This window comes from Misgurnus anguillicaudatus, chromosome 16 (genome assembly GCF_027580225.2).
Source record: "Misgurnus anguillicaudatus chromosome 16, ASM2758022v2, whole genome shotgun sequence".
NCBI classification, from domain to species: domain Eukaryota; kingdom Metazoa; phylum Chordata; class Actinopteri; order Cypriniformes; family Cobitidae; genus Misgurnus; species Misgurnus anguillicaudatus.
Window position 1 is genome coordinate 18,249,208 of NC_073352.2, and position 23,350 is coordinate 18,272,557.

The 23,350-nt window shown below is 38.2% G+C and overlaps 3 protein-coding genes across 22 annotated transcripts in view; 1 reads left to right on the forward strand and 2 right to left on the reverse strand.

Moving 5' to 3' along the window:
- kdrl (kinase insert domain receptor like) overlaps window positions 1-7,774 on the reverse strand; it is a 50,574-nt gene extending 42,800 nt beyond the window's left edge. Inside the window, exon 1 of one of the 2 annotated variants that reach the window (XM_073854245.1) lies at window positions 7,669-7,774. Coding sequence is in view for 1 of the 2 variants with exons in the window: in XM_073854244.1 (XP_073710345.1) it covers window positions 4,455-4,527 (73 nt within the window). In the remaining variant the exon portion in view is untranslated. Of the gene's footprint in view, window positions 1-4,454; window positions 4,963-7,668 lie in introns of those variants that run through there. The other variant, XM_073854244.1, reaches the window with a different exon arrangement.
- On the forward strand, window positions 7,693-20,530 carry tex11 (testis expressed 11). 4 transcript variants are annotated; one of them, XM_073854257.1, is made up of 28 exons: window positions 7,693-7,819; window positions 8,923-9,007; window positions 9,111-9,190; window positions 9,369-9,449; window positions 9,542-9,661; window positions 9,851-9,931; window positions 10,037-10,122; window positions 10,340-10,397; window positions 10,477-10,572; window positions 10,662-10,743; window positions 10,803-10,881; window positions 10,987-11,138; window positions 11,248-11,333; window positions 12,276-12,413; window positions 12,503-12,605; window positions 13,649-13,773; window positions 14,027-14,112; window positions 14,270-14,323; window positions 14,392-14,432; window positions 14,505-14,591; window positions 14,692-14,762; window positions 14,834-14,950; window positions 16,242-16,314; window positions 16,422-16,571; window positions 17,177-17,285; window positions 17,378-17,498; window positions 19,684-19,851; window positions 20,195-20,530. In XM_073854257.1, the coding sequence occupies exons 1-28, from the start codon at window positions 7,694-7,696 to the stop codon at window positions 20,264-20,266; spliced, it is 2,727 nt and encodes a 908-aa protein (XP_073710358.1). In that variant the 5' UTR covers window position 7,693; the 3' UTR covers window positions 20,267-20,530. The 4 variants fall into 4 exon arrangements, with proteins under 4 accessions (XP_073710358.1, XP_073710359.1, XP_073710361.1 ...); XM_073854258.1 differs by having other exon boundaries at window positions 10,857-10,881; XM_073854260.1 differs by lacking the exon at window positions 14,834-14,950.
- dlg3 (discs, large homolog 3 (Drosophila)) overlaps window positions 20,525-23,350 on the reverse strand; it is a 106,976-nt gene continuing 104,150 nt past the window's right edge. For all 16 annotated transcript variants that reach the window (XM_073854249.1, XM_073854248.1, XM_073854256.1 and 13 more), the window contains one exon: window positions 20,525-23,275. In XM_073854249.1, the coding sequence (XP_073710350.1) occupies window positions 23,169-23,275 (107 nt within the window). In that variant the 3' untranslated portion in view covers window positions 20,525-23,168. The remainder of the gene's footprint in view (window positions 23,276-23,350) is intronic.

The window sequence follows — 23,350 nt, forward strand, 5'->3', positions numbered from 1 at the left end:
GCGACCAATCTCGCTCTAATTTCTTTCCTGTCATTTTACTGAAGTAGACAAAGCACCCTTGTAGGACACTTAATACTTAAAATATATTCAAACTGACATTTTAAAGCAATACTCCGCCGAATAATGAAAATTACCCCCTTGATTTACTCACCCTCAAGACATCCGAGAAACATATGTCCATTATCTTTCAGACGAATACAATTTAGGTTATTTTAGAAAATGTGGCAAAGATGAGACACCAAAACAGAACGCCAGTCACGAATAATAAGTCTAAACTAAGGATTTTAAATGAAAATGACAACGGATTTTGATATATCAGAAGAGGATATTGAGTTATCCTTATCTATAGCTAAAACAACTCACAATGCACGGTTTTCACACAAGTCTATTCACACCTGATCTTATGTATCATACGCTACTCTTTAGTGAATGCGCATTGGCCACTACTGAAAGTTTTAAATCTGGATTTTTTTCTTGCAAAATCGCTTCAAATACCCTTAGATTTAACCAATTAGTCTTAGAAGACCTTTATTTACCCACTGAAGCCATTTGGATGCACTTTTTGTGGGCTGTAATGCATGAGGATTCCACATTTGTGTTGTATTTAGGTCTGAATACTCACAAGGCACCCAAGTTTGAAGGCAGTGGTGGCAGGTGACTTATTTTTTTGAGGGCGCACGGTGCTAAGTTTGTCACAACATGTATGTAGCCCGTCATGTGTGTGGTTCATAATTTTGTAATCTGTTCGGCGCGTCGAGTGCATCACGTGTCTTGTCAAAATAAGTCCCTTAGATGCGTAAAAAGGGTTTATGATAAATGAGATGCTCACGTTTGCCAGATACTCGCATAATCTCATGAGTAATCAGAGTTTACTGTTGAGGGAGTGTCTTGCATGCATTTTGTGAACGTGAGTGTCTCTTTTATAATAAACGGTTTTGACGCGTGTGCAGCAGGCACTCATTTTGACAAAACACGTGATGCACATGGTTCAAATGATGCAACAAACACATATTTTGAAAAAACGAGCAACACACATGACACTCCGAACACATATTTTGAATTTGCGCCCCCAGTCATGAGCCGCCACTGTTTTAATGTGATCTACGGTCATTTCCCCATCTTACCCTATCTCTCACCAGTCACTATTCACTGTCCTTTCTTAATAAAATTAAATAGCCCCCAAAATTTGGTAAATATCCTAATATATTCTGTAAACCTTCTTTAACCGGGTAACTCTTGCAGCTCGACAACTGAAATCCAAAGTGTGCCGTCATTCATTTAATTTGTCTTTCATACACTCACAGGACTTTGCTGAAAAAAATTCTGCCAACAAACCAGCAATTTTGAATGCCCTTCAGCTAGGGTAAAGAGGATCTAATAAGAAAGTATTTAATGAATGCATATTATGTGCAATAAGTGCATTCAGTCAATATCATAATCTCATTTTTGATGGAGGTAGCATTTAGTGGCTTTTGCATCGGAAATCAAACAAAAAGAGTAGTGTAAGAACCTTATAACTCCAGGCATTTGCTGTTGGTCTAAAGTCTTTCTTTCTTTTCTTTTAAACGCCATACCAGCTTCTAATGCGGCTTTCACATAGGATGCGGTGTGCGCTGCGCTGCGCTATGAAACCCATTCATTTCAATGGCTTGCGCCGCGCGAGGGCAGTTTTTTGTTGCGCCGAGCAAAGCGCGAGCGCAGCGGAGCGCAGCTTGCGCTCACGCCGCGGTCAAAGTTCAACATAGTTTAACTTTGCGCTGCGCTCTGTGATGATTACCCGCGCGGCCAATAGAAACGGGGCATCCAAACAAGCAAAATGGACGAAAGCTTATACTCTGGATTCTCAGGGCTTTATAATACAAGTTTATGCTCCTACAGAGACATCGGAAACACGTCTCATGGAAACACGTAGCAATTCAAGTTGGCATGTCAGGTGTGTTTTAAGTCAAGCAGCTTGTTGCAGGTATGCTTAAAGTTACGTGAAATGGAGACGAGCAACATCAGTCTCTGTATTCCTCGTCGACTATTTAACGCAAATATAAACACTGTAGTAATTTATTGAAAACCCCGCCTACTTTGGTCTGGCCATCAGAGCACAAATCGCTTGGCTGCGCCGAACCCAGCGGCGAGCGCAGCGCACACCGCATCCTATGTGAAAGCCGCTTAAGGCTATATTCATGGCGAGAATAAAGTATAATTAAATAAAGGAAGATTTAAAATGTTTAATTTATTTCCTCTAGAAATCTTAAAACCATATTTGGATTGGTCTAGAGTCTAGACTGTCACACAAACAACTATACATAAAACAAATTCACAGGATGGTCCGATGACACAATTTACTCAGAAGGGTAAACCCTTCACTAAATTAAAGACCACACACCAAAAAAGTTGCTACTACACCTCCAACTGTTCTGCCTCCCTTTTTCGTCATTGAAGTGTTCTCTTATTGCAAGTCTCAAATACTGCTCCCTGCCAAGCTGCAAGGTTAAAACAACAGCAATGTAGAATGCAGATTTAATTAGTTCCTGAATTGGGCTTTGTGTGTTTTGGGGTTTCTACTTACAAACTTACAAACACAAATGCCCACAATCTGTATAAAAATGAAATGAATGCACAAGTTAAACAATCAACATGTGGCTAGGCAAAGTGGTCATTTTTTGTCATATTTTACTGGTTATAATAAAAGAAATGACAAAAATAGATATCAGTACCATAAGATCTCACAATATATCCTGGGATTTTGACTGGAGATATCTTTTGAAATTGTATAATAAAGTAATGGTCATGATGGCCCACACAGAGCTCACAAGTGCCAAAAAAAAATCTATTTTGATATTTCTAATACACACACCCTAAATGTCTTCGACTGAATCATTCAGATGTATAAGAAAGAAAGAATGAAAGAAATAAACAGTGTGCACAGTCTACACTCCTCCAGCACTTCACTGAGGAGTAAGTGCATGGGCTTGGATTGCACTTGGCTGACCCCTACCTACTGTATTCCTCCTAACAGACACTGCTGCTGCACTGTCGTTCCAATTCCCAGCTTGGAAGGTAAAATTTAATCTAAGAAAAAAAAAACTCACAAGGACACATTATGCAGGTTCAACCTAAGCACTAGTATGCACATTCAAGCCCAGACAGGAAAATTCCAACTCTCTTTCGAATGTACAAACAAGAGCATTTAGCAGTAATCAAAGCTTGTGTTACCTCAATATTGTGACATTAAAGCAGCAAGTGTATATGTGGACACATGGCCAGAATTTATTCAATGAGCGCTGGAGACAGAAGGTTCTCAGAAGTGCCTTGGCTATATCATTTCAAGATGTCTTGTATATGTTTTTACTGTATATATCTTTACAAAATGGTATAAAGAGGCATATACAAGTATTCCTTCTTACTTTTTATTCTTCAGAAGGAACAAATCAAGATGCACCATCATAAATCATTTAAGATGACAAATGAAAAGTGATAAACGGTTAAAGCGTTTGGATGCCTTTCGTGATGCCCTATTTTTGACTAATGGCTTAACCATACACCCTCTCAACATATTAAATATAAGGCACGCTTTCCGCTCAACCATTGTCTTGAGGTGGGGTGAACGACACACACAGTTGGAGTAGCGCAAGAAGTCTCGGAAAGGAGTCTTTACTCAGGTAGCGTGTCACGTTTCCGTGACCTTTACTGGCCAGAACAATTCCAGGGTACCTCCTGCCTCTCCATCCGCTTCCTTCATGCGTCTTTCCCACGCTCGGTTAAGGAAAGCCGAGGAAATCTACTTGGAGACCACATACTGTAGACAAAGCCAGAAGACCTAATGCAACATGGGGGGAGCGGTGTTTCCTATGTTTGGATCAGAGCGTTGTTTGTTTGGACAGCAGGAAGAAGACCTGTGTCTGCACCGTACAACCACTATGGCACAATAAACAATGACAAGCAACTTTTACTATCCATCTTGTTTATGAGGAGATTCAGCCAGTGAACCAAGCAGCCAAGTGTCAACATACTTTATCATGTAAACACATATTTTCTTCTAAAACAACATTGGAATTGGAAAACAGCCCGTACCACTGAAAATACACCTGACTTTTTAAACTCCATATTCTTATTTTTGAACACCCAAAAATTTTAGAGGATGAAAGCAAGTCCACACTGTCTGTTCTTTTGCTGTAAGACTACTTATCCAAAGTGATCACTTCACTACATGGGGTGGGGTCTCAGTCAATGTCACTTTAAAAATTTTGGAAGTCAACAGGGAACACCTCTTGCGCGATACGTAAGCGTTACATTTTAGTAAGCAGCGCAGAGATGAACAGAGACTGAGTTTCAAAACAACCTTAATAAACTAAAATACGATTAAAGACGAATAATTCAGAAAATGACCGCGTTCAGCAAAACGTAACTATAAGCGTTTTAAATGCTATAAAAAATTTAAATAAAAACGAAAAACTTACCAATTGACGCGAAGAGATGAAGCAGGACCAGAAATATGACAAATTTGTTTAATGAGGGTTTTATAGGAGTCATCCCGTCGTTAAATCAACTTTCCTGTTTGATATTGCGCAAACTGTCAGATTGAATGTGGATGCGTCAGTAGTCCAGGTATGCTACTGTAGCTGTCGTGTTGTAGCGTAGCCTAATTTGTGTCCAGGTCCAACTCAGTGATGCTTTACAATGAAAACACCTCTCCTAGGGTTTCTCAGTAAGCGTAAAGGTATCGCATGGTGTGCAGTCCTGCCCCGCCACAAACACTGAGGCAACTCCAAATTAGTCTCAAGGGCAGGTGCGACGTCCTTCGTCCCGAAAGCGGAGTGAATGAAACTTCACGATTCTATAAAGAAACTAAAACGTAATATAGAAATAAAAGTAACTAATGCTAATTCTTTAAAACTTACGATAGAATGAAAATACAATTCAACATCCCACCATCCCACTGCCTTTGGCGTTTCTGTCGGGTTTTTTCTTCTCGAAGGCTTTTTATGAGTGAAGCAGAGACGGAAGGACGCAACGTCACCATAGTAACCCTGCAGTGATACTCCTCGCAGACTGCACGCGCACTTTTTCTGTCTTAAAATCAATGCTTTTCAGTCAATATGTTCAATTTTTTCGCTTTTAAAGCGTTTAAACCAAAATATCTAAGTGCAAAGGTAAACACTAAACAGACATTGTCTGATAACTTATCAGTCAGAGAATACATTATAAACATTTAGATAGTTTATTTTTAACTTGAGAAACAGGATGTGCTGCTATTTTGTATCATTGTAAATAATCATGAAGTTTCTTTTTAAACTCCACACCATGGGGTGTGGATGCTCAACAGACTGTTTGTTTGTTTTTATGATGAAACAAATGGGGTCACGCTCCCCACTATATGGCAAAACATTGTCCATTCATGTTCTTCCTACAAAATTATTTCAAATGCACAGGATAGGATGTTTTATATCTATTTAACAGATATAAAATAGTCTAGCTCTGTTATTCAACAGTTATAAGATATGAGGTATTTATTAACTATTTACAATAACAATTTAAAAGTATTATAAGGGCCACTTATAACAGTATAGGTACTGTAATATACATTTACCATGTGACCCTGCATCTGTAAATGCAGACTAAAGTCACATAATCTAATGATGAGATTTGTAGCATCAAGGATTGATTTTGATCATTGATTGATTACACATTGATTTCATTCTTTGACATGACCGAATCAGTCAATATTAAAGATATCACGGTTATATCTTCACAGATATGTTCTTTACATTATGTATGAGGATTATGTAGAAAACAGTCAATCTAAAAAAAAAATACTTTTTTGGTATTCACAGACTGGGTCACATATTTTCATTTATATTTTATATTTTATCTTGTTGTAATATAAATTATAACTTGGATTAATTGAATTTATAGCTAAGAAATTTCTGGTGACATCTGAGAATGATTTTTCACACAATCTCAGGTCTGGCTATTAAAGACCCACACAAAATAGAATTAAAGGTGAACATTTTCTTGTCTAACTATTTTTAAATCTTTCACTAATAAATAAATAAGCCTGTTTGTTATTGTTTGAATATTATTTATGTAGAAGACATTAGGAAAACTTGTGCATCTCTTTGACCATAGGTCATAGGGATCGTGTTTGTTATTTCTCTCTCCTTTGCAATCAAGCCCTCTAAGCTGCTTGCATTTCCCTCAGGCCAGCGCAGTGCCTAGATAAGACTCAAGCAGGAACAATTGCTGGAAACTGAGTGCTGAGAGGAGTGGGCTTTTAAAGACATCTTATTTTTGAATCTAGTGCAGTAAACACAATAAGAGACTCACAACCAAGTCTGTGGACCCAGCTTGAGCTCTTTCCTTCAGCTTAACAATAACCTGCCTGTTAAAACAAAAACTCCAGCTTTATCAACATATATTTTCTTTGGCTGAATGAGCTTTTAACTACCAGAAGGTGATGAATATTATGTATAAACAATGCTGTTATATTTTCTTCTCCAAACCTTTCAATAGAACAGAGGTGAGAATACATGAACGTACACTTTCATCACAACAAGTTATCTTAAATGTTTGTTAAGAGCAAAATGAGTCACAGATCAGTTCTGATAGGGTTTAGGCAGGAATTAAACTAAAACAATGTTAAATTCAAATAGTAAAACACATCTAACCACGTAATTGTGTAAAATATGAAAAGCAAAACAAATAGGCTTTTAAAGAAAATGCAATCTTTTGTTGTTGGCATCAAATGATGTTTGACCAATCAAACTATAGTCTTTGGCACAAATGTATGTATAATTTATCATACTTATGTATTATAGTAGTACAGTACTTGTAGCGCAATTTTTGTTTTAGGTAGGTAAAATCCTTTTCAGCTGTTTATCATGTATTTACATAATTGCCCCACTTTTGGATTCAGTCGATTTTAGTCATTTTTAGTAGTGTTGGACCTATGGGTAATTCAAATAATGTATATGAGTCTCTATCACTAATGTTCTTTTGTATAATAAGTAAATCTGATACTGGGTCTCATGTCCGATGTAAAGCTGAACAAAAGACTTGGCTTGGAGTGTTTCTTTTTGATACTACAAAACAAGACAAACCATGTTTTTTTCTGACATGACATTGAATATAACCAATATATTTTATTCTTATAAGGCGGCATGATTTTACAAAAAAATGCTTACAAAGAAACTAGGAGAATTTTGTATTTTGAGCTTGATTATAAAGATTTTCTTCACCATACAAATAAATCTGAGAATGAATAGAGATACCAATAATTGTGTGTGATGTGCCACCTTGTGGCCATACCGCTGTATTACACGCACCCGACCGTCCTCGGCTCGGCTGAGCTCGTGACGTGTCGTGCAGTTTACCGCCACAGTGGGCGCTGAGCGGGATTGACACCGTCTAGTTTAAACCTATTTTAAATCTCGTTAATTGGTTATAAAATAAACATAAATATTCACGATATGGAGAAGTCTGTAGTCTGTATAAAAAGTAAGAACATATTTTAAATTGAAATAAAATATGGTGATTTTAATAACATTTAACGTTAACTGTGACCATAAGATCAAGTGGTTATACAGATTTATAAACCAATATTAGCAATAAAGCAGTCTTTAATTGATAATATTAGTCATTTTATTATCAGGGATTTGTATTATTTTAGCTTACCCGTCTTTGCCTTTCATGTCTGGTGATGTATTTAGGCCTGTCAGAGAAACTTCTCCACAGACAGCTGAGTACAGACGTCAATGATCTGATAGAGACTCTCTTTAAAGAGATTTCATCTCTGGACGGATCAACAAAAATACAAGATTCACAGGTGTGAAAGCCCACCCCAATAAAGATCTATTACACGACTACTGAAATAAATAAAGCATGTTATATTAGTATTTTTGTGGCATACTGTATACATACGTTCATGCGTCCGCCATGTTTTCACATATGACGTAGCCAAAACAACCGCGAAAATTTACTCAGGTTAACAAGTAGGCCTATAATTCAACCACAATGAATACATTTCTTGTTACAAATATCACTATATGAAAAGAGACGGCCATATAATAGTTTGCCGGTATTTTAATTGATTCACTTTTTAAATTTGATTGCCCATTAGCTACTGTGGCCTTATGGGATAGAAAAATGTCTATCTGATCTCAGTGGACGCAGTAGGCAATACAGTTATTTCTTACATACTCTTTTTTGCATACCGTGGTTTCAGACCTATTCATTTTACATACTGATTTTCACATACAATATAGTATGGAAGTAGTCAATTTTGGAGGTTTTGCAAAATCGGAAGGTTGCAAATGTTGCCTGTACAACATCAGTTGCTGTCAAAAGCCATTCTAGAATGCATTCCTAATGGAAAAAGACCACTTCGAAGGGTGCTTTGGATTAAAAACATTTATGGCTGCCATATTGGAGGGCCGTTTTAAACCAAAGTGCTCAAAACTGAACCACTTTGGAATAATTTTGAAGTGAATTGACACTTACCATGATTCGAACTCCCATACGCTGGGTGGCACCTCCCCAATTTTCTTTGATGAGTCAATTCAGATGACGCAGAAGTGCATTACTAGGAAAAATATTTTTTTGGGTCCCTTACATACATCCCTTAAAAAAAAAAACCCACCCCTTTGAAAGGGCTTAATACAAAGAATGAGTGCTTCAGAATGTAACATTGGGATTATTTGAGGAGCGTGAAGGAAAGCCTTAATTTGGGATCTAGAAAACACAAACAGTTTACTCTATACAACACTGATTGTGTATATGGGTATAATGGTGTTCATTGCAAAATAGCACAACAAATTGATACTCTTCCTGCTTCTCAAATATAGGCTGCCCTAAATGTTTCAGTCAGGGCTGTCACACCACCACATGATATTTTAAAATACACATTATGTGCATGTACTTTTATTGTAGTTGGAGGAACATGACATACAATTGTGGAACTGGGCTGTTAACAAACGTGTTGGATCAACTATTACAGAGGAGCAAAAGGCCAAAGGTCTGTCTGGTCATTGTCTCTTTTTGTTTTTGATAGACACAATGTTTATGCAATGTCAGTTTTTAATACACCACAAATTTCTCAAACTTCACCCACGTTTTAGTGCGTCATGTGGCATGCAGACTTCTGCATTCATGTGGGCCCGAAAACCCATCGGAGAATGTTGTTCGCAAGCAGATCCTGGTAATGAACTCTATTATTGTTCACAGTTTAAACATAGTGTTTTAACCGATAATGATTTCACAACATTGCAAGTGTCTTGTGCAATGATGCAGGCCTCATTTTTAGAGCATTGTTCGGAAATTCGCTAATATTAACAACTGCTGTTGTTGGGGTATTAACTTTGAAATCTGTTCCCCAGATGGCCAGTAAAACAGGAAGAACTTGGCTTGATTGTAAACAACCCAAATTTGCTGATGATTTTTTGAGTCTTGCTGTCAATGTATGTAGGAATGTAGTATTGTATGCAATATTGACAAGACTTGCAGTGACATAAAAAATTAACAATATTGCTACTTCTGTGTGATTTCACAGAGCCTGGAGACTCTTTACAGCAAACTAACTTCCCATGGAGATTGTGCAGAAGATATAAACACACCAAAGGGAGAAATAGAGAAAGACTTGCTACGGGTCTTGTCTTATCAAGCTGAATCAGTGAGCAGCACTTTCTTAGCATATGCATTGACTATGAAAGCCAAAAATGAATCTAAATTATGTGAAGCCACTAACCTCTACATGTATATGCCCATGCATTGCCCCCACTCAATAAGAGTTGCAACTATTTTAAGGCAATATGTTTACGTTTTTAAAATTCAGGCTTGTCTGTGTTTATTGCCTCAAAAGGCATTTTCTCAGGGGCATCACCAGGAAGCTGTGTCCTACATAGAACGATGTAAAGAAATGCTTCTGCGTCTTCCTAAAGAGGTCCATCAATGCAAAATTTATTTCATATTGTTTATTGTGGTTTGATAGAGATTTGCGAAATAGAATAGATCAAACTAAACTTGTGTTTTGTGAAATCTCCTTTAGTCTGGATATCTCGCTCTAATCTGCTACAACTTTGGGGTTGACACTTATAGTCAGGGGAAATATGAAGAGAGTTCATTTTGGCTCGGGTAGGGATTTTAAATGACAACTTCATACTGTTTTAAAACCATTTGCATCTATTTAATATGACTAAATATTAAAAATATGAATATAGTTAACATGGATATAAAACAGTATAAAAGTTTGTTTGCAACATTAATTGCAATATATTATGTTTCTGCCTGCTTAATTTTGAATCTTCATTTGGCTTAATTATTATTCTATTACACTTTTTATGTTGTCTAGCCAAAGTTACGACATAGGCAAGATGAATTTAAAGTACTCACCAGGACCAGAGATGCAAGTAATAAATACAAGTCAAAACAGAAATCAAAATCGGTCTGTAGATCTGTATGTATTGCAATCTTATTTTATCCCTTTAGGCCAAAGTCTTGAGGCTTCTCGCCACAGTATATTTGGAATGGGATTGTCAGAAATATCAGGAAAAAGCTCTTCATGCTGTGAGCCTGGCTAATAAGGTAGCAGATTTGTCAAGGCAGACCGTAAGTTTTGACATTCTCCACACGCCATTCGGTTTTCTAAAAATGGCCATTTTATTTGTCTTTAGGAGAATATGCAGCCATCAGGCCTCTACCTTAAAATCCGTATCCTATTGAAGAGTACTAGTCCAGATGATGCTATAAAATCTGGTTAGTCTGTTAATTTTATTAGAATTTGTTTATTAGTGCATAAAATATGTTTATTTCAGGGCTGTCTGAGCTACTGGACTGTGAAGTTTCACTGGATGTTTGCTTAAGCACAGTAAAACTGCTGGTGGCAGAGGACAGGTCAAGATTTCATCTTTTTAAACTGGCATCAAAAAAGCACATTTTTGAGATCTGGTGTGATGACCACCGGTCATAGGAACACTGACATCGATTGATTTTTTTCAGGGAGTCTGTGGCGTTCGACTTTCTAAAAAGGGTGTGTCAGCAGTTTGAGTGGTCTCCTATGCTGGGCTCTGCTCTTCTCCTGCATATAGAGCTACTTCTGCAGAAGGGCAGAGAGCTGCTTGCAAAGCAGAAGATTGAAGATGCCATCACAGGTACTTATGTGAAATATCCAAAATGTGTGTTTTTTTAGTATTTGTCACAAAAAAAGGTTTTATCATTTCATAAAAAAACACTGTGCATGTGAATAACATCATTACTTAGGACATTACACGGGAAAACAACTATCACCACAGACTATCTCATCTCTTCACCAGCTACTATGGGACAAAGCATCCAAAAACTTTGAGGTATTGCATATTTTAATATATTGTTTTAATACAGATTAAGACTGGATTTACATACTTTGTTATAATGGTTACGTTACAGAGATATTAAAATTAGCATTACATACTGTTAACATACTACATAACATTTTAAATGTATAGAGTAGATTTTAACAGGGGAGCGTTTAAAGGGACACTTCACTTTTTTTGAAAATAGGCTCATTTTCCAGCTTCCCTGAGTTAAACATTTGACTTTTACCGTTTTGGAATCCATTCACCCGATCTCCGGGTCCGGCTGCACCACCCCCAGCATAGCTCAGCACAATCCACTGAATCTGATTAGACCATTAGCATGACCAAAGATTTTCAATATTTTTCCCATTTTAAACTTGACTCTTCTGTAGCCACACTGTGCACCAAGACCGACGGAAAATTAAAAGTTGTGATTTTCTAGGCATATATGGCTAGGAACTATACTTGTGTAATAATCAAGGACTTTGCTGCTGTACCATGGCTGCAGCAGGCGCAATGATATTACGCAGTGTCCAAAAATGGTCCCCTGCTATTGAAAGTTACCAAGGGGACTATTTTCAGGCGCTGGGTAATATCATATTATGGATTCCAAAATGGTAAAAACTCAAGTGTTTAACTCTAGTGGAGCTGGAAAATGAGCCTTTTTGAAAAAAAGTGGAATGTCCCTTTAAGTTTTATATTATTTCTATTATTAGCCTAGTAATGCATGTTTGTTTGATACCTAATCATTTTTTTTTCAAAAATATTTTGAATTCAAGCAATATTTGGAGGACCCCCCCACAAATACCCCCTGTTAAAGACCCGTGTTTTAATGTATTAACCCATGTACTCCTAAAACGCCTAAAACCTGCAAGAAGATTCTTTGACTGTGAGTCAATCTTGATTTAATAGACCATGTTAGTTTAAATCCTGTCATGTTTTCTTCTTGAACAGGCCAAGAACTACTCTGAAGCTCTGCAGTGGTATAACTACTCTTTAAGTTTCTACAAAACAGGTCAGTTGGATCAGAACCTAGCTAAACTGCAACGAAACCGATCCAACTGCTTCCTGCACCTACAGCAATTCGAAAAGGTAGTCACATAAAAAAAGCATTAAGGACATTTCATTGTACACATACACACACACTTAAAGCTGGAACAATAATAAAATCTTTGCTAAAGGCCAAAGAGACTGTAGAAGAGGCAGCAAGGATTGATCCATCCAACATTTTTACGCAGTTCAATATCTACAAGATCGCTGTAATAGAGAACAATGCAGAGAGAGGTAATGGAGATCACATACAGTACATAGATTTACACAAGAGACAGGGGTGTCTCACTGAGAAGGTTGCTCACAATCATATAGAAAATCAAAATGTATAAGGGAGTTTGAAATTTAGATTTCCAAGACTTGAAATTTAAGTGTCTAAATTTACATTTGTCTAGTTATTGATCACTGTGAATGCTTATGTGATATACCTTTAAAGAAAAACACCACCGTTTTTCAATATTTTACTATGTTCTTACCTCAGTATAGACAAATTATTACATACACTCACCTAAAGGATTATTAGGAACACCTGTTCAATTTTTCATTTATGCAATTATCTAATCAACCAATCACATGGTAGTTGCTTCAGTGCATTTAGGGGTGTGGTCCTGGTCAAGACAATCTCCTGAACTCCAAACTGAATGTCAGAATGGGAAACAAAGGTGATGTAAGCAATTTTGAGCGTGGCATGGTTGTTGGTGCCAGATGGGCCGGTCTAAGTATTTCACATCTGCTCAGTTACTGGGATTTTCACACACAATCGTTTCTAGGGTTTACAAAAAAATGGTGTGAAAAGGGAAAACCATCCAGTATGCGGCAGTCCTGTGGGCAAAAATGCCTTGTTGATGTCAGAGGAGAATGGGCCGACTGATTCAAGCCGATAGAAGAGCAACTTTGACTGAAATAACCACTCGTTACAACCGAGGTATGCAGCAAAGCATTTGTGAAGCTACAACATGCACAACCTTGAGGAGGATGGGCTACAAAAGCAGAAGACCCCACCGGGTACCACTCATCTCCACTACAAATAGGAAAAAGAGACTACAGTTTGAACGAGCTCACCAAAATTGGACAGTTGAAGACGGGAAAAATGTCAAACACAGTATTAGTATGGTGTTCATAATAATAAATGTAAATGCAATACTGTATACAATCCACTACCGTACTAATGCAGTACTAATATAAACACTTTATACTAAAGTAAAATTTGACAACTATGGATAGCTGATGATCATTTGCTGATCTAAATGTCTGAATGTTATTTTTTTGTTAATAAGCTGCGGTGGCTTTGAGAGAGATTGGCGCTCTGGCTAAGGCTCCAGTAAGCAGTGAGGACAGACTGCTGGTGACCGAAAATGCTGCAGCAAACCTCCTCAGCCTGGCAGCACAGATTGCCCTGGAGGTCTGTCACATTATACATTACATATTCATCCTTTTAGTCAGTAAAAGTCAGGGAATTTGACTTAGAGTGGGAACCCTGCATACACTTACAACTGTTGCCACTGATCATCTATTTCACATAATTGTAGCACAGGGAATCTGTTTTGGGTGGGAAGGTATAGTTAAATGACAGCATATGGGTATATTTGGGGCAACATTACAGCAAGTAACAATTAAGTGAACTTTCTTTAAAGTGGTCGTTTATTCCCCTTTAGCATGAGCAGGAGGAAACAGCCATCAAAGCCCTTGAGAGTGTGTGTGAACACTCGCAAGATGTTGTTCAGATCCTTACCGCCTTGAGGTCAGTCACACATTCACATCCCATGCATCACATCCTTTGTGTCCTTTGACCCAAAACTTAAGCCCATACACTTGTATCAACAAATCAAAGCTGAGAATTTCAAGTATCTACTCTATAGAGACATTACTTCTTTATTGATCTTACCATGTTTTGTCAGGTGTCTAGTACGAATTGTTCTCTCCAAAATGGAAAACATCAGTGAGGAAAACAGGTTGGTTTCTAACAAGTGTGATATTGCATAGACCATGCACTACCTCATGATGATCTCTACTATAACAGACATGCCAACATGGATGTCCTCTTGTCATACCTAAAGACAGGTGCGTATGGTAGATTTACATGATTGTGGTATTTCTAATTCCTGTGTTTATACTCTACCTGCTTATTTACAGCCCTGCAGAAAGCCTCACAGATCAAACACATTAATGGTCAAGGAGTAGATGAACGTTCAGACATGGCCAACTGGTTTCGGAGAATCGGTGCGTTACATCTTACGTTCTCCTCCATGTGCATGATTTAGCTACTGATAAATTGATTGTGTTAATGTTGCAATGTTGTCTTTCACATCTTATGTGTCAGCGTGGAACTTAGCCCTGCAGTGTGAGCACAGTCCTGTTATGATGAGAGATTTCTTTCTTCATTCTTTTCAGGTAAGTTTAGGTACAATTACATATGTGCCAATGATATGCTCTGTTGTCTGATGTGCTCTCTTGTTGGGCAGCTCTCACAGCTGTGCGTTCCCGACAGAGGTGTGTTGATCGGACAGAAAAATTGTCTTCTGATGGTTGCTGCCGCCTCTCTGGAGATCTGCAGAAACTCGGATTACACCGAGCAGCAGGTGGACAGCATCTTGATGTGAATGTGACCACAAAAAACAGTCATAAGGGTCAATTTTTTTGAAATTGAGATTTATACATCATCTAAAGGCTGAATACATAAGCTTTCCATTGATGTATGGTTTGTTAGGATAGGATAATATTCGGCAAATATTACTATTTGAAAAACTGAGGGTGAAGAAAATCGCTTCAAATGAAGTCTTAAGCAACACATATTACTAATGATGAATACATTTTTGTACATTATCTTAATGATTTTTGGCATAAAATATTTTTTGGCTATTGCTACAAATAAACCTGTGTGACTGGTTTTGTGGTCCAGGGTCACATGAATACTAAACACAACAAACAAACATGGTATTCCATTGGTGCATGTAAAAAAAATACTTTATATGATAAGATCACCCAAAAACGAAAATTCTGTCATCATTTTTTCATCCTCATGTTGTTTTAAACCTGTATGTTTTTTTCCTTGACTTCCATAGTAGGAAAACAAATATTATGTAAGTATTTTGATAAAATATGAAGATATTTTGACAGTGGCGGCTCGTGACTGCTCATCCGAGGGGCGCTAAATCAAAATAAGTGTTCGGAGTGTCATGTGTGTTGCTTGCGTTTTCAAAATATGTGTTTGTTGCGTCATGTGAACCATGTGCATCACGTGTTTTGTCAAAATAGCGCTTGCTGCACACGCGTCAAAACCGTTTGTGATAAAAGAGATGCTCACGTTCACCAAATACACGCAAGACACTCCCTTAACAGTAAACTCTGATTACGCATGAGATTATGCGAGTATCTGGCAAACACTAGCGTCTCTTTTATCATAAACTCTTTAGACACGTTTGCAGCAGGCACTTATTTTGACAAGACACGTGTGCACACAGGATCTCTCGATTCACAGAGCACATATATTGAAATAAGGAACCACACACATGACGGGCTACATGCATGTTGTGACGAACTTTGCATCGAGCGCCCTCAAAAAAAGAAGTCACCGGCCCTCACTGTATTTTGATAAATGATGGCACGCAGTTGATGGTACCCATTAAATTCCATCATATTTTTCCTACTATGGAAGTCGATGGTTACAATCAGCTGTGTGTTTACCATCATTTATCAAAATATCTTCTTTTGTGTTTATCTGAAATTTATACATGTATCGAGCAACATGAGGATGAAAAAACAATGACAGAATTTTCATTTTTGGGTGAACTATTCCTTTAAGAGAGGTGCTGCTACCATATTTGACCAGCAGAGGGAGCAGTTTGTAACCTCTTATGTGGTTTTATACAGACAGAGTTGCTGACCCAGACTCTAGAGCACTTACAGATGTGTAAGGAAGTGTGGAAAACCATCAAGGCATCAGGTGTCTCTCATACTGTACTTCATTTATACTCTTTTGTTAGAGTTATAAGTAAATTAAACTATTTTGATTCAGTTTATCATGAATAACAAAGACTCTCGTCTCATTAGGCACTTCCTGTAAAGAACCAACAGACACATTGTTGCTGCTCTATGAGTTTGAAGCCCGCGCCAAATTAAATGACCCCAGGATTGAATCTGTGCTCGAGTCAGTTCTGGAGCTGGATGACATTGAGGCCAAACTGTTAGAAACAATTGCAGGTAAGGTTTGTGAACATGTTCAAGTTGAAGTGTGCACTGTCATTAGCATCAGATTTTGAATGGCCTCCAAAAAAATGTAAGGTGCGTTGTGTAACTTTTAGAAGGATCTCTAATGCAATGAAATGCAGAAATGCACACCACCTTTAAATACAACATCACCTGTTTTGTTTGCCATTGTTCATGGAATTAAAGATGCAATGTGGGACTTTTAGCGCCATCTAGTGGTGAGACTGCAACCACAGGCTTAGTCCACAGCTCACCCCTCCCTTTCGAAATGCATCGTTAAGCTACGGTAGCCGCCATAGGACAAACACATCATCGTCTGAAGCAATGTGTTAACAAACTGCGATCTGTAGAGCAGTTTGTCCATTTAGGGCTACTGAAAAAACATGACGGCAACTTTCATATAAGGAGACCGTGGTGTATGTAGGGAAAAACAGCTCATTTTAAGGTAATAAAAACAATACAGTTCAATATGTAAGGTCTTTATACACAACTGATAATATAGTTATGTACATAATATTGCCTTTCTGTAAAGAGATCCTTCTAAAAGTCCAACATTGCACCTTTAAGTAATAACAGGATTAATGTGTAATGTGATCCAGTCCTAGCAATGGAACCTCCAGCTCATTTTCCAGTCCTGTGTAAGAAAGCGCTGAGGATTGCTCTGTCCCTACACAGGAAACAACCACAGGCCGACCTCGCACGCTGCAGGTCAAACTGGGCATCCTTAACAGAATGCCAATTTGTTGTTTTTAGATTTAAGTAATCATATACATCAACTTATATGTCTGTGTATGGTCCAGTAAGTGTTTACACAGCCTCATTCAGCTGACCCTGCCGAGCGGCGTGTCTGATGTGGAAGCCCATGCGCTGGAGGAAGCGTGGAACTACTATGAGGAAGCTCTTTCTATCATCACAACCGCAGTGAGTTGGTCACGGTGACTCAGCAGGCGTTACATACGACCCGTCGCATCTCAGCCCCGCAATTATCGCCCATCTTCGAAAGAATCTCCTGTCTCTGTCAATAGGCTTTTAGTTATGCCTCAGCAGATGCTCCATTCACCAGCCCCTTCCTGCCAATTCGGATGCTAATTTGCAAATCTCATTTTGAACTAGTTTCGAAGAACTTGCGTTCGCCTATTCTGGAATCGTGACATGTATGACATCATCTGTGATATAAATGATCCTGAGGCTCAGTCGGTAGAGCTTTTTGTTGAAATTGTAAAGGGATAATGGCTTCGATTCACAGGGAACACACACGTATACTGATAAAGGGGCATTTTCCTGTACAGGGATACAAGTCTAGTAATTGACTAAAATGAATGTTTGAGCTGTCTTAACTAAAATCAGCTTTCACCGACATATGTTAAAGGAAAACACCATCGTTTTTCAATATTTTACTATGTTCTTACCTCAACTTAGATGAATTAATACATACCTATCTTTTTTCAATGCATGCACTTTTCTTTGTACAGCGCTTCTTGAATGTGTTAGCATTTAGCCTAGCCCCATTCATTCCTATGGCTCCAAACAAAAGTTTTTTTTTGTGCCACTATACTTACTCTTGTAACTACTCATGTAAGAGTCTTTAAATAGGGAAAACATGGAAGTGTTTGGTGGCTTCTAAATTCATCCCTGTTAGGATCCTAAGGAATGAATGGGGCTAGGCTAAATGCTAACACATTCAAGAAGCTGAGGTAAGAACATAGTAAAATACTGAAACACGGTGGTGTTTTCCTTTAAAATACATCAGTGCTACTGTTTTGTCTCAATATGCACATCAGTAATGTTTTTCGTAAGGTATGTTTGTAAAAACTACTTAATTGTCCTAATATAACAAAGGCCTAATCCTGGATTAATCTAAACCCTGTACTGGAAACTGCCCCAAAATGTCTAGATTGAATGTGATTTGGATAAAAGCATCTGTCAAATGCATGTACAATATAATAAAATTATATACTTAAAACTGTATGAATTAAACATATGTGACCCTGTCATAATGTAATTAATTATATTAGTTATATAAGGACATTTATGTAGTTTTTACAAACATACCTTACAAAAGAATAATACTTTTGTGCATCCTGAGACAAAACAGTGGCACTGATATATTATGTCAGTTCAAGGTTTTTGAAATGAAGGCAGCTTAAACATGCATTTTGGTCTGGGACCAAGCCCTGTCCGGGAAACTGCTCCTTTAAGTGTAGGAGCATCAGAGTTTGATTTCAATCATTGAGTTCAATCTTTGATGTGGCTTTACTCATTCAATATACAGTACTGTGCAAAAGTCTCAGGCCATCATCACCAGCTTTGTTGTTTTAGCAAAGTTTTAATGTCCATCCATATTTATTTCTCACTCTTTTTTATACAAACAGAAAATACAGGAAATATGTACACAAAATTAAAAACAAAACAATTTTCAGAACTAAATGTCTTCTTCAGGTATCAGTCAGTATTTAGTGTGACCTCTCTTGGCACGAAACACATCTTGAGCTTTTTTGAGGAGACTGAAGTCTTGAAGTTATTCGATTCGAATTAGAAATTAGGATTTAATTTAATGGTGCAGTGTGTAATTTTTAGAAGGGTCTCTTGACAGAAATGCAAAATAATATACAAAACTTTATTATCAGTGGTGTATAAAGTCCTATTGTTCAAGTGGAAGGAGAGTTTACCCTAAATACTTGACACTTCAGCTTATACTTTTATACAGTTTTTAATACTACATACACATTTCATGTATTTTCTGGTTGTATTCTAATAAAGAGACTGAGAAATAATTATATATGATCACTATACAATTGCAAAAACAACAAATCTAATGGTAGCATGGTGGCCTAAGACTTTTGCACAGTACTGTATATCAAGGATTCTCTCAGAATGTCCTTTAAATTATGTAGGACGGTGAAAGATGTCACATTATTGTTTAGCTCTTATATATAATATTTATGTTCCGCTTACTACTTTCACATTTAATTAGGAATTAAAAACTGTAGCACTATTACAGCACTTATTTTGCTAAACCTGTGAGGACCATAATTTGCATTATTTATATTAATTCAGGCATGCTTTTTATCCCTGCAAATCCTAATAGAGATCTTCTCTTCAACAGCCCAAAGATTTTCCAGAGCTGGAGATCCTGTGGTTGCTGACCCGAGCGTGGAACACCGGAATCTTGCTCTACAGTCTAGCCCAGTACCCTGAGGCAGAGAGGTGGTGTGGGCTTGGGATGAGCTTCCTACAACACCTGGGTTTCCTGCAGGACAGCTATCAGACTCAGGTATCGCAGCGGGATGTGTGAGGGGGGATTATGTAGATGAGGTAAACTACAGCTGCGTGAATAATCCAACGTAGGTGATGGATTTCATTTTTTATGTTTTATACTCCCTTTGGCATAAAGTCAGGTGCGCATGCTGTTTTCTTTCACATTATCGGTTGGAGGTTTAACTAAGTATTGGTGTGTTGGTTGAAGGTGTGCATGGAGAAGTTTGCTGCTATAGAAACTTTTATTTGGAAGTAATTAATTCGGTGTCCAGAGTTCCGGATAATCTAAAAACACTTATTTTTCACTTGATGATGATGCTGCGAGGTGTGAATATAATACATGTGAATGTGTCTCCCAGATGGTGGGTCTGTACAGCGAGGTGTTGGACAGGCTGGATAAAGCAAAGAAGAATGTCATTATTGAGGAATGATGGAGGTTTTAGCGCAGATGGAGATCTCAGGTTTAATGGCACGAGTTTAATATGTAGTGTGAATTTCTGTTCGTGTTTATGGCAAGCTGAGAGCTGTCGAATACATCCACGTTTTGTTTTTTTAAAGATGCTGACTGTTACATCAACTTCAAATAGTATTTCAAATATTTAGCCTGTGTAGTTCTCTTACCCGTTCCCGTGTGTTGAGTCGAACAGTCTGCAGTGCAAAATAAATAAAAATGCATGCATGCATTGAAATCATAACAGAGTCACATAGTTTATTTCCAAACAAATAAACTCTTGTCCAGTCCAAAAAAATCAAATAACCAAAACAACAAAAAAAATTGCTAGGACTGCGTTCCCTCCTGACCAGGATATAAAATGTTCCTCGTGTCCGGATAGGTGTACCACCTGTAATCATGGGGAGGACACTACTGTACAATCAAAGGGCTCATATTTGCAAGCACTTACTGCACAGGTGTGCCATCATCACATCAAAAACTCATAAAATCACTCAAAAAAGACAAACCACACCCCTTCCCTCCCCGTTTCACGCCGAACGAGAGACCATCATTAATACACACAGAGCTGCTGCCATTCAATCACTTCAGTAGAAATATAATACAATGAATTAAAATTCTTTGGGCTTTACAGACACAACCGACGGGTGTCGGTGGTGTCAGTCAGCTGATCTCTCGCTTTTCACCTTTTAATCTACACTAAATAATTTATGCTCCTGGTTGACTTTAATATCACTCTACGGGTTGCTGTCTGCATGTCTTTTTATATATATTTATATATATATATATATTTATATATTTTTACATTTGTTTTCATCTATACACTCAGACAAGTTCCACAAGATATCACACAAGTAGACAGGCCGTATTGTAGGGAAGCTGATTCCCGACTTCCTAAAAAAATTTTCTGATAGGCAGCTGAAGAGATTGTTTCTATAGAGAAATACCAACGATACGGCACATTTGTATGGAAATTAATCTCAAAGTTTACTTACCTGACATTTGTGATTTATAAAACATGTCTGTCCCAGTTGTATCACACATGCATGAAGCACAAGTGAGGGAGGGGGGGATATTTACAACTTTACAGCTATCATACCCATTAAAACAGTCTGTAAGCAGTTTATAAATGGCTCTGTTCCCTTCGATTATTCCCTGAACTCTGGTTTTTGACACGGGTATGACAGCTGATTTCGCGGAGATGCTCGGCAGGTGAGCACGCCTGCTTAGAAAAAATGCCTGCAGGTACAGGAGCTTGAGGGGGAAGAGGGTGGGCCCGTTTAAAATCCAAATGGAGGGATCAAAGGAAGTACTGTACTACTGTATCCACGTGAGCACCGTCTTTGTTACGTCCGGATCCTCAGGAGGGCGCTTTGTTCTCTCCCAACTCGACCCAATGTACATAAGGGCCACCACAGATGTAGTGCTCACATAAAAAAAGGACTAAATATTTCGAATACACAAGTATATATATCAGCATCAGAGAAGATGAAACCATCCCGTTGAGTTCATATTCTATCACTCCACTTCACAATATGATTGCTGCCCTTGTCATTAAAAAACATCATCCGTAAGATTCCTGAGCTTGCCAAGCTTGACCCGGCACAAGGCTCAACACAGTGGAGTAAACATCAGCCCGGAAACTAGCTAAGAAAAAATTTTGTTTAAAAGCTGTCGTTACAAAGAACTGTTTTAATCAAACCATCGTTGAGTTCTGGGGAAATTTTCGGCTCCACTAAATACAATTATAGTTGTGACTCTACCCGTTTTAAGGCTGCGCTCCGTTGCAGCTAACAGGACAGTACCATGTTACCGTTCGGTCTGAACTTGGTAATAATCTAGTCATGAAGGGCAGAGGAAGTGCAAGTGGGCTGTCTGCTTTTCAAGAACTCCAATGGGGGACAGGCGGTGACTTTGGCCGCCAAAAATCGGTCATTTGACAGAGGTAAGACACTTAAGTCTATTGCACTCACAAGTTAGGCCTCCAATAGAATAATTGATCAGAAACAACAAAATAGTCTCCAGCGAAGTACTGGTATAAGTTAAATATTGTTTCCCCCCACAGGTAATTTTACACAAGCGTTTATTAATCATAAGGCAGTTTGGTGTTCTGCAGAGAGCCCATTTACACCTCTCTACCCCCATCATCTTTAATACAGAGCAGCTAAAACCACAAGAAAGAAGAAACACAAAAACCCAGGTAAGACAGGTAAATGAAATCTAACAGCCCTCCAAGTAGACAATTCTAGTGAAGTGTAAAACGTGTACCGTATCATTTCGTAGTAAAATCTTTCCGTAGGATTTTTATTTTCCATGTGATTTCAGTAATATATAAATGCAATATAGACCCATTTCCATTTTGTTCTGCCTCCAACGACGTCACCATATAAACCGCCGGTTTGCGATTCCTGACGGTTATCAGCAGTTTTTTTTAAGTTTCTTTACGAGTGACTCCATCATCAGCAGGCTTGATCTGTATGTAGTCCTTGTGGAAAACCTTTGCTTAGCATCCTTGAATGTCTTTTACAATGAGAAACTGAATGAACGCAAGGTTTCCACTTTGACGACCACCATTTCCAAAGGTACGTCCGAAACGGTGCGCTGTTCGCTTTTCATTTTGAGCAAGTCTGTCCAAAACCCACAAGCAGCTTCACTCGGCTTCCCTTTTTTGTTTTACATGACAAAAAAATTTCTTAGAGGAGTGGCATTTCCCATCTCGAATGGAATTGCTGAGAAACTCATGCAGGGGTGTGCACAGTCACAGTAATGGTGATAAGACGTTTTCATTTGAGGGTAACGTAACGATGACACTAAAACTTGATCGGTGAGAGGAATGGGAAGGTGTCGGGTGAGAGTGGGTGCAGGGTCAGGTGGAGGCGAGTTCAGAGCTTTTCTGCCGACGGGATCCAGATGTAAGGGCCTGACTGCTCCTCTATGATCAGCTTGATTTTATTATAGATCTCATCTAGTGAGTCACCCTGGACTATGGCTGTAGAGAGAGAGAGCAAAAACAGGTAGTTACGTTCTACACAGTACAGCTCGGTGCTTCTAAAAAATAGCAATT

Coding starts and splice junctions, on each gene's coding strand:
- tex11 (XM_073854257.1), top strand. CDS start 7,694: ATGTATTTAGGCCTGTCAGAGAAACTTCTCCACAGACAGCTGAGTACA. Junction 12,414..12,502: donor ACCTACAGCAATTCGAAAAG/GTAGTCACATAA, acceptor TCTTTGCTAAAG/GCCAAAGAGACTGTAGAAGA. Junction 14,324..14,391: donor AACATCAGTGAGGAAAACAG/GTTGGTTTCTAA, acceptor CTACTATAACAG/ACATGCCAACATGGATGTCC.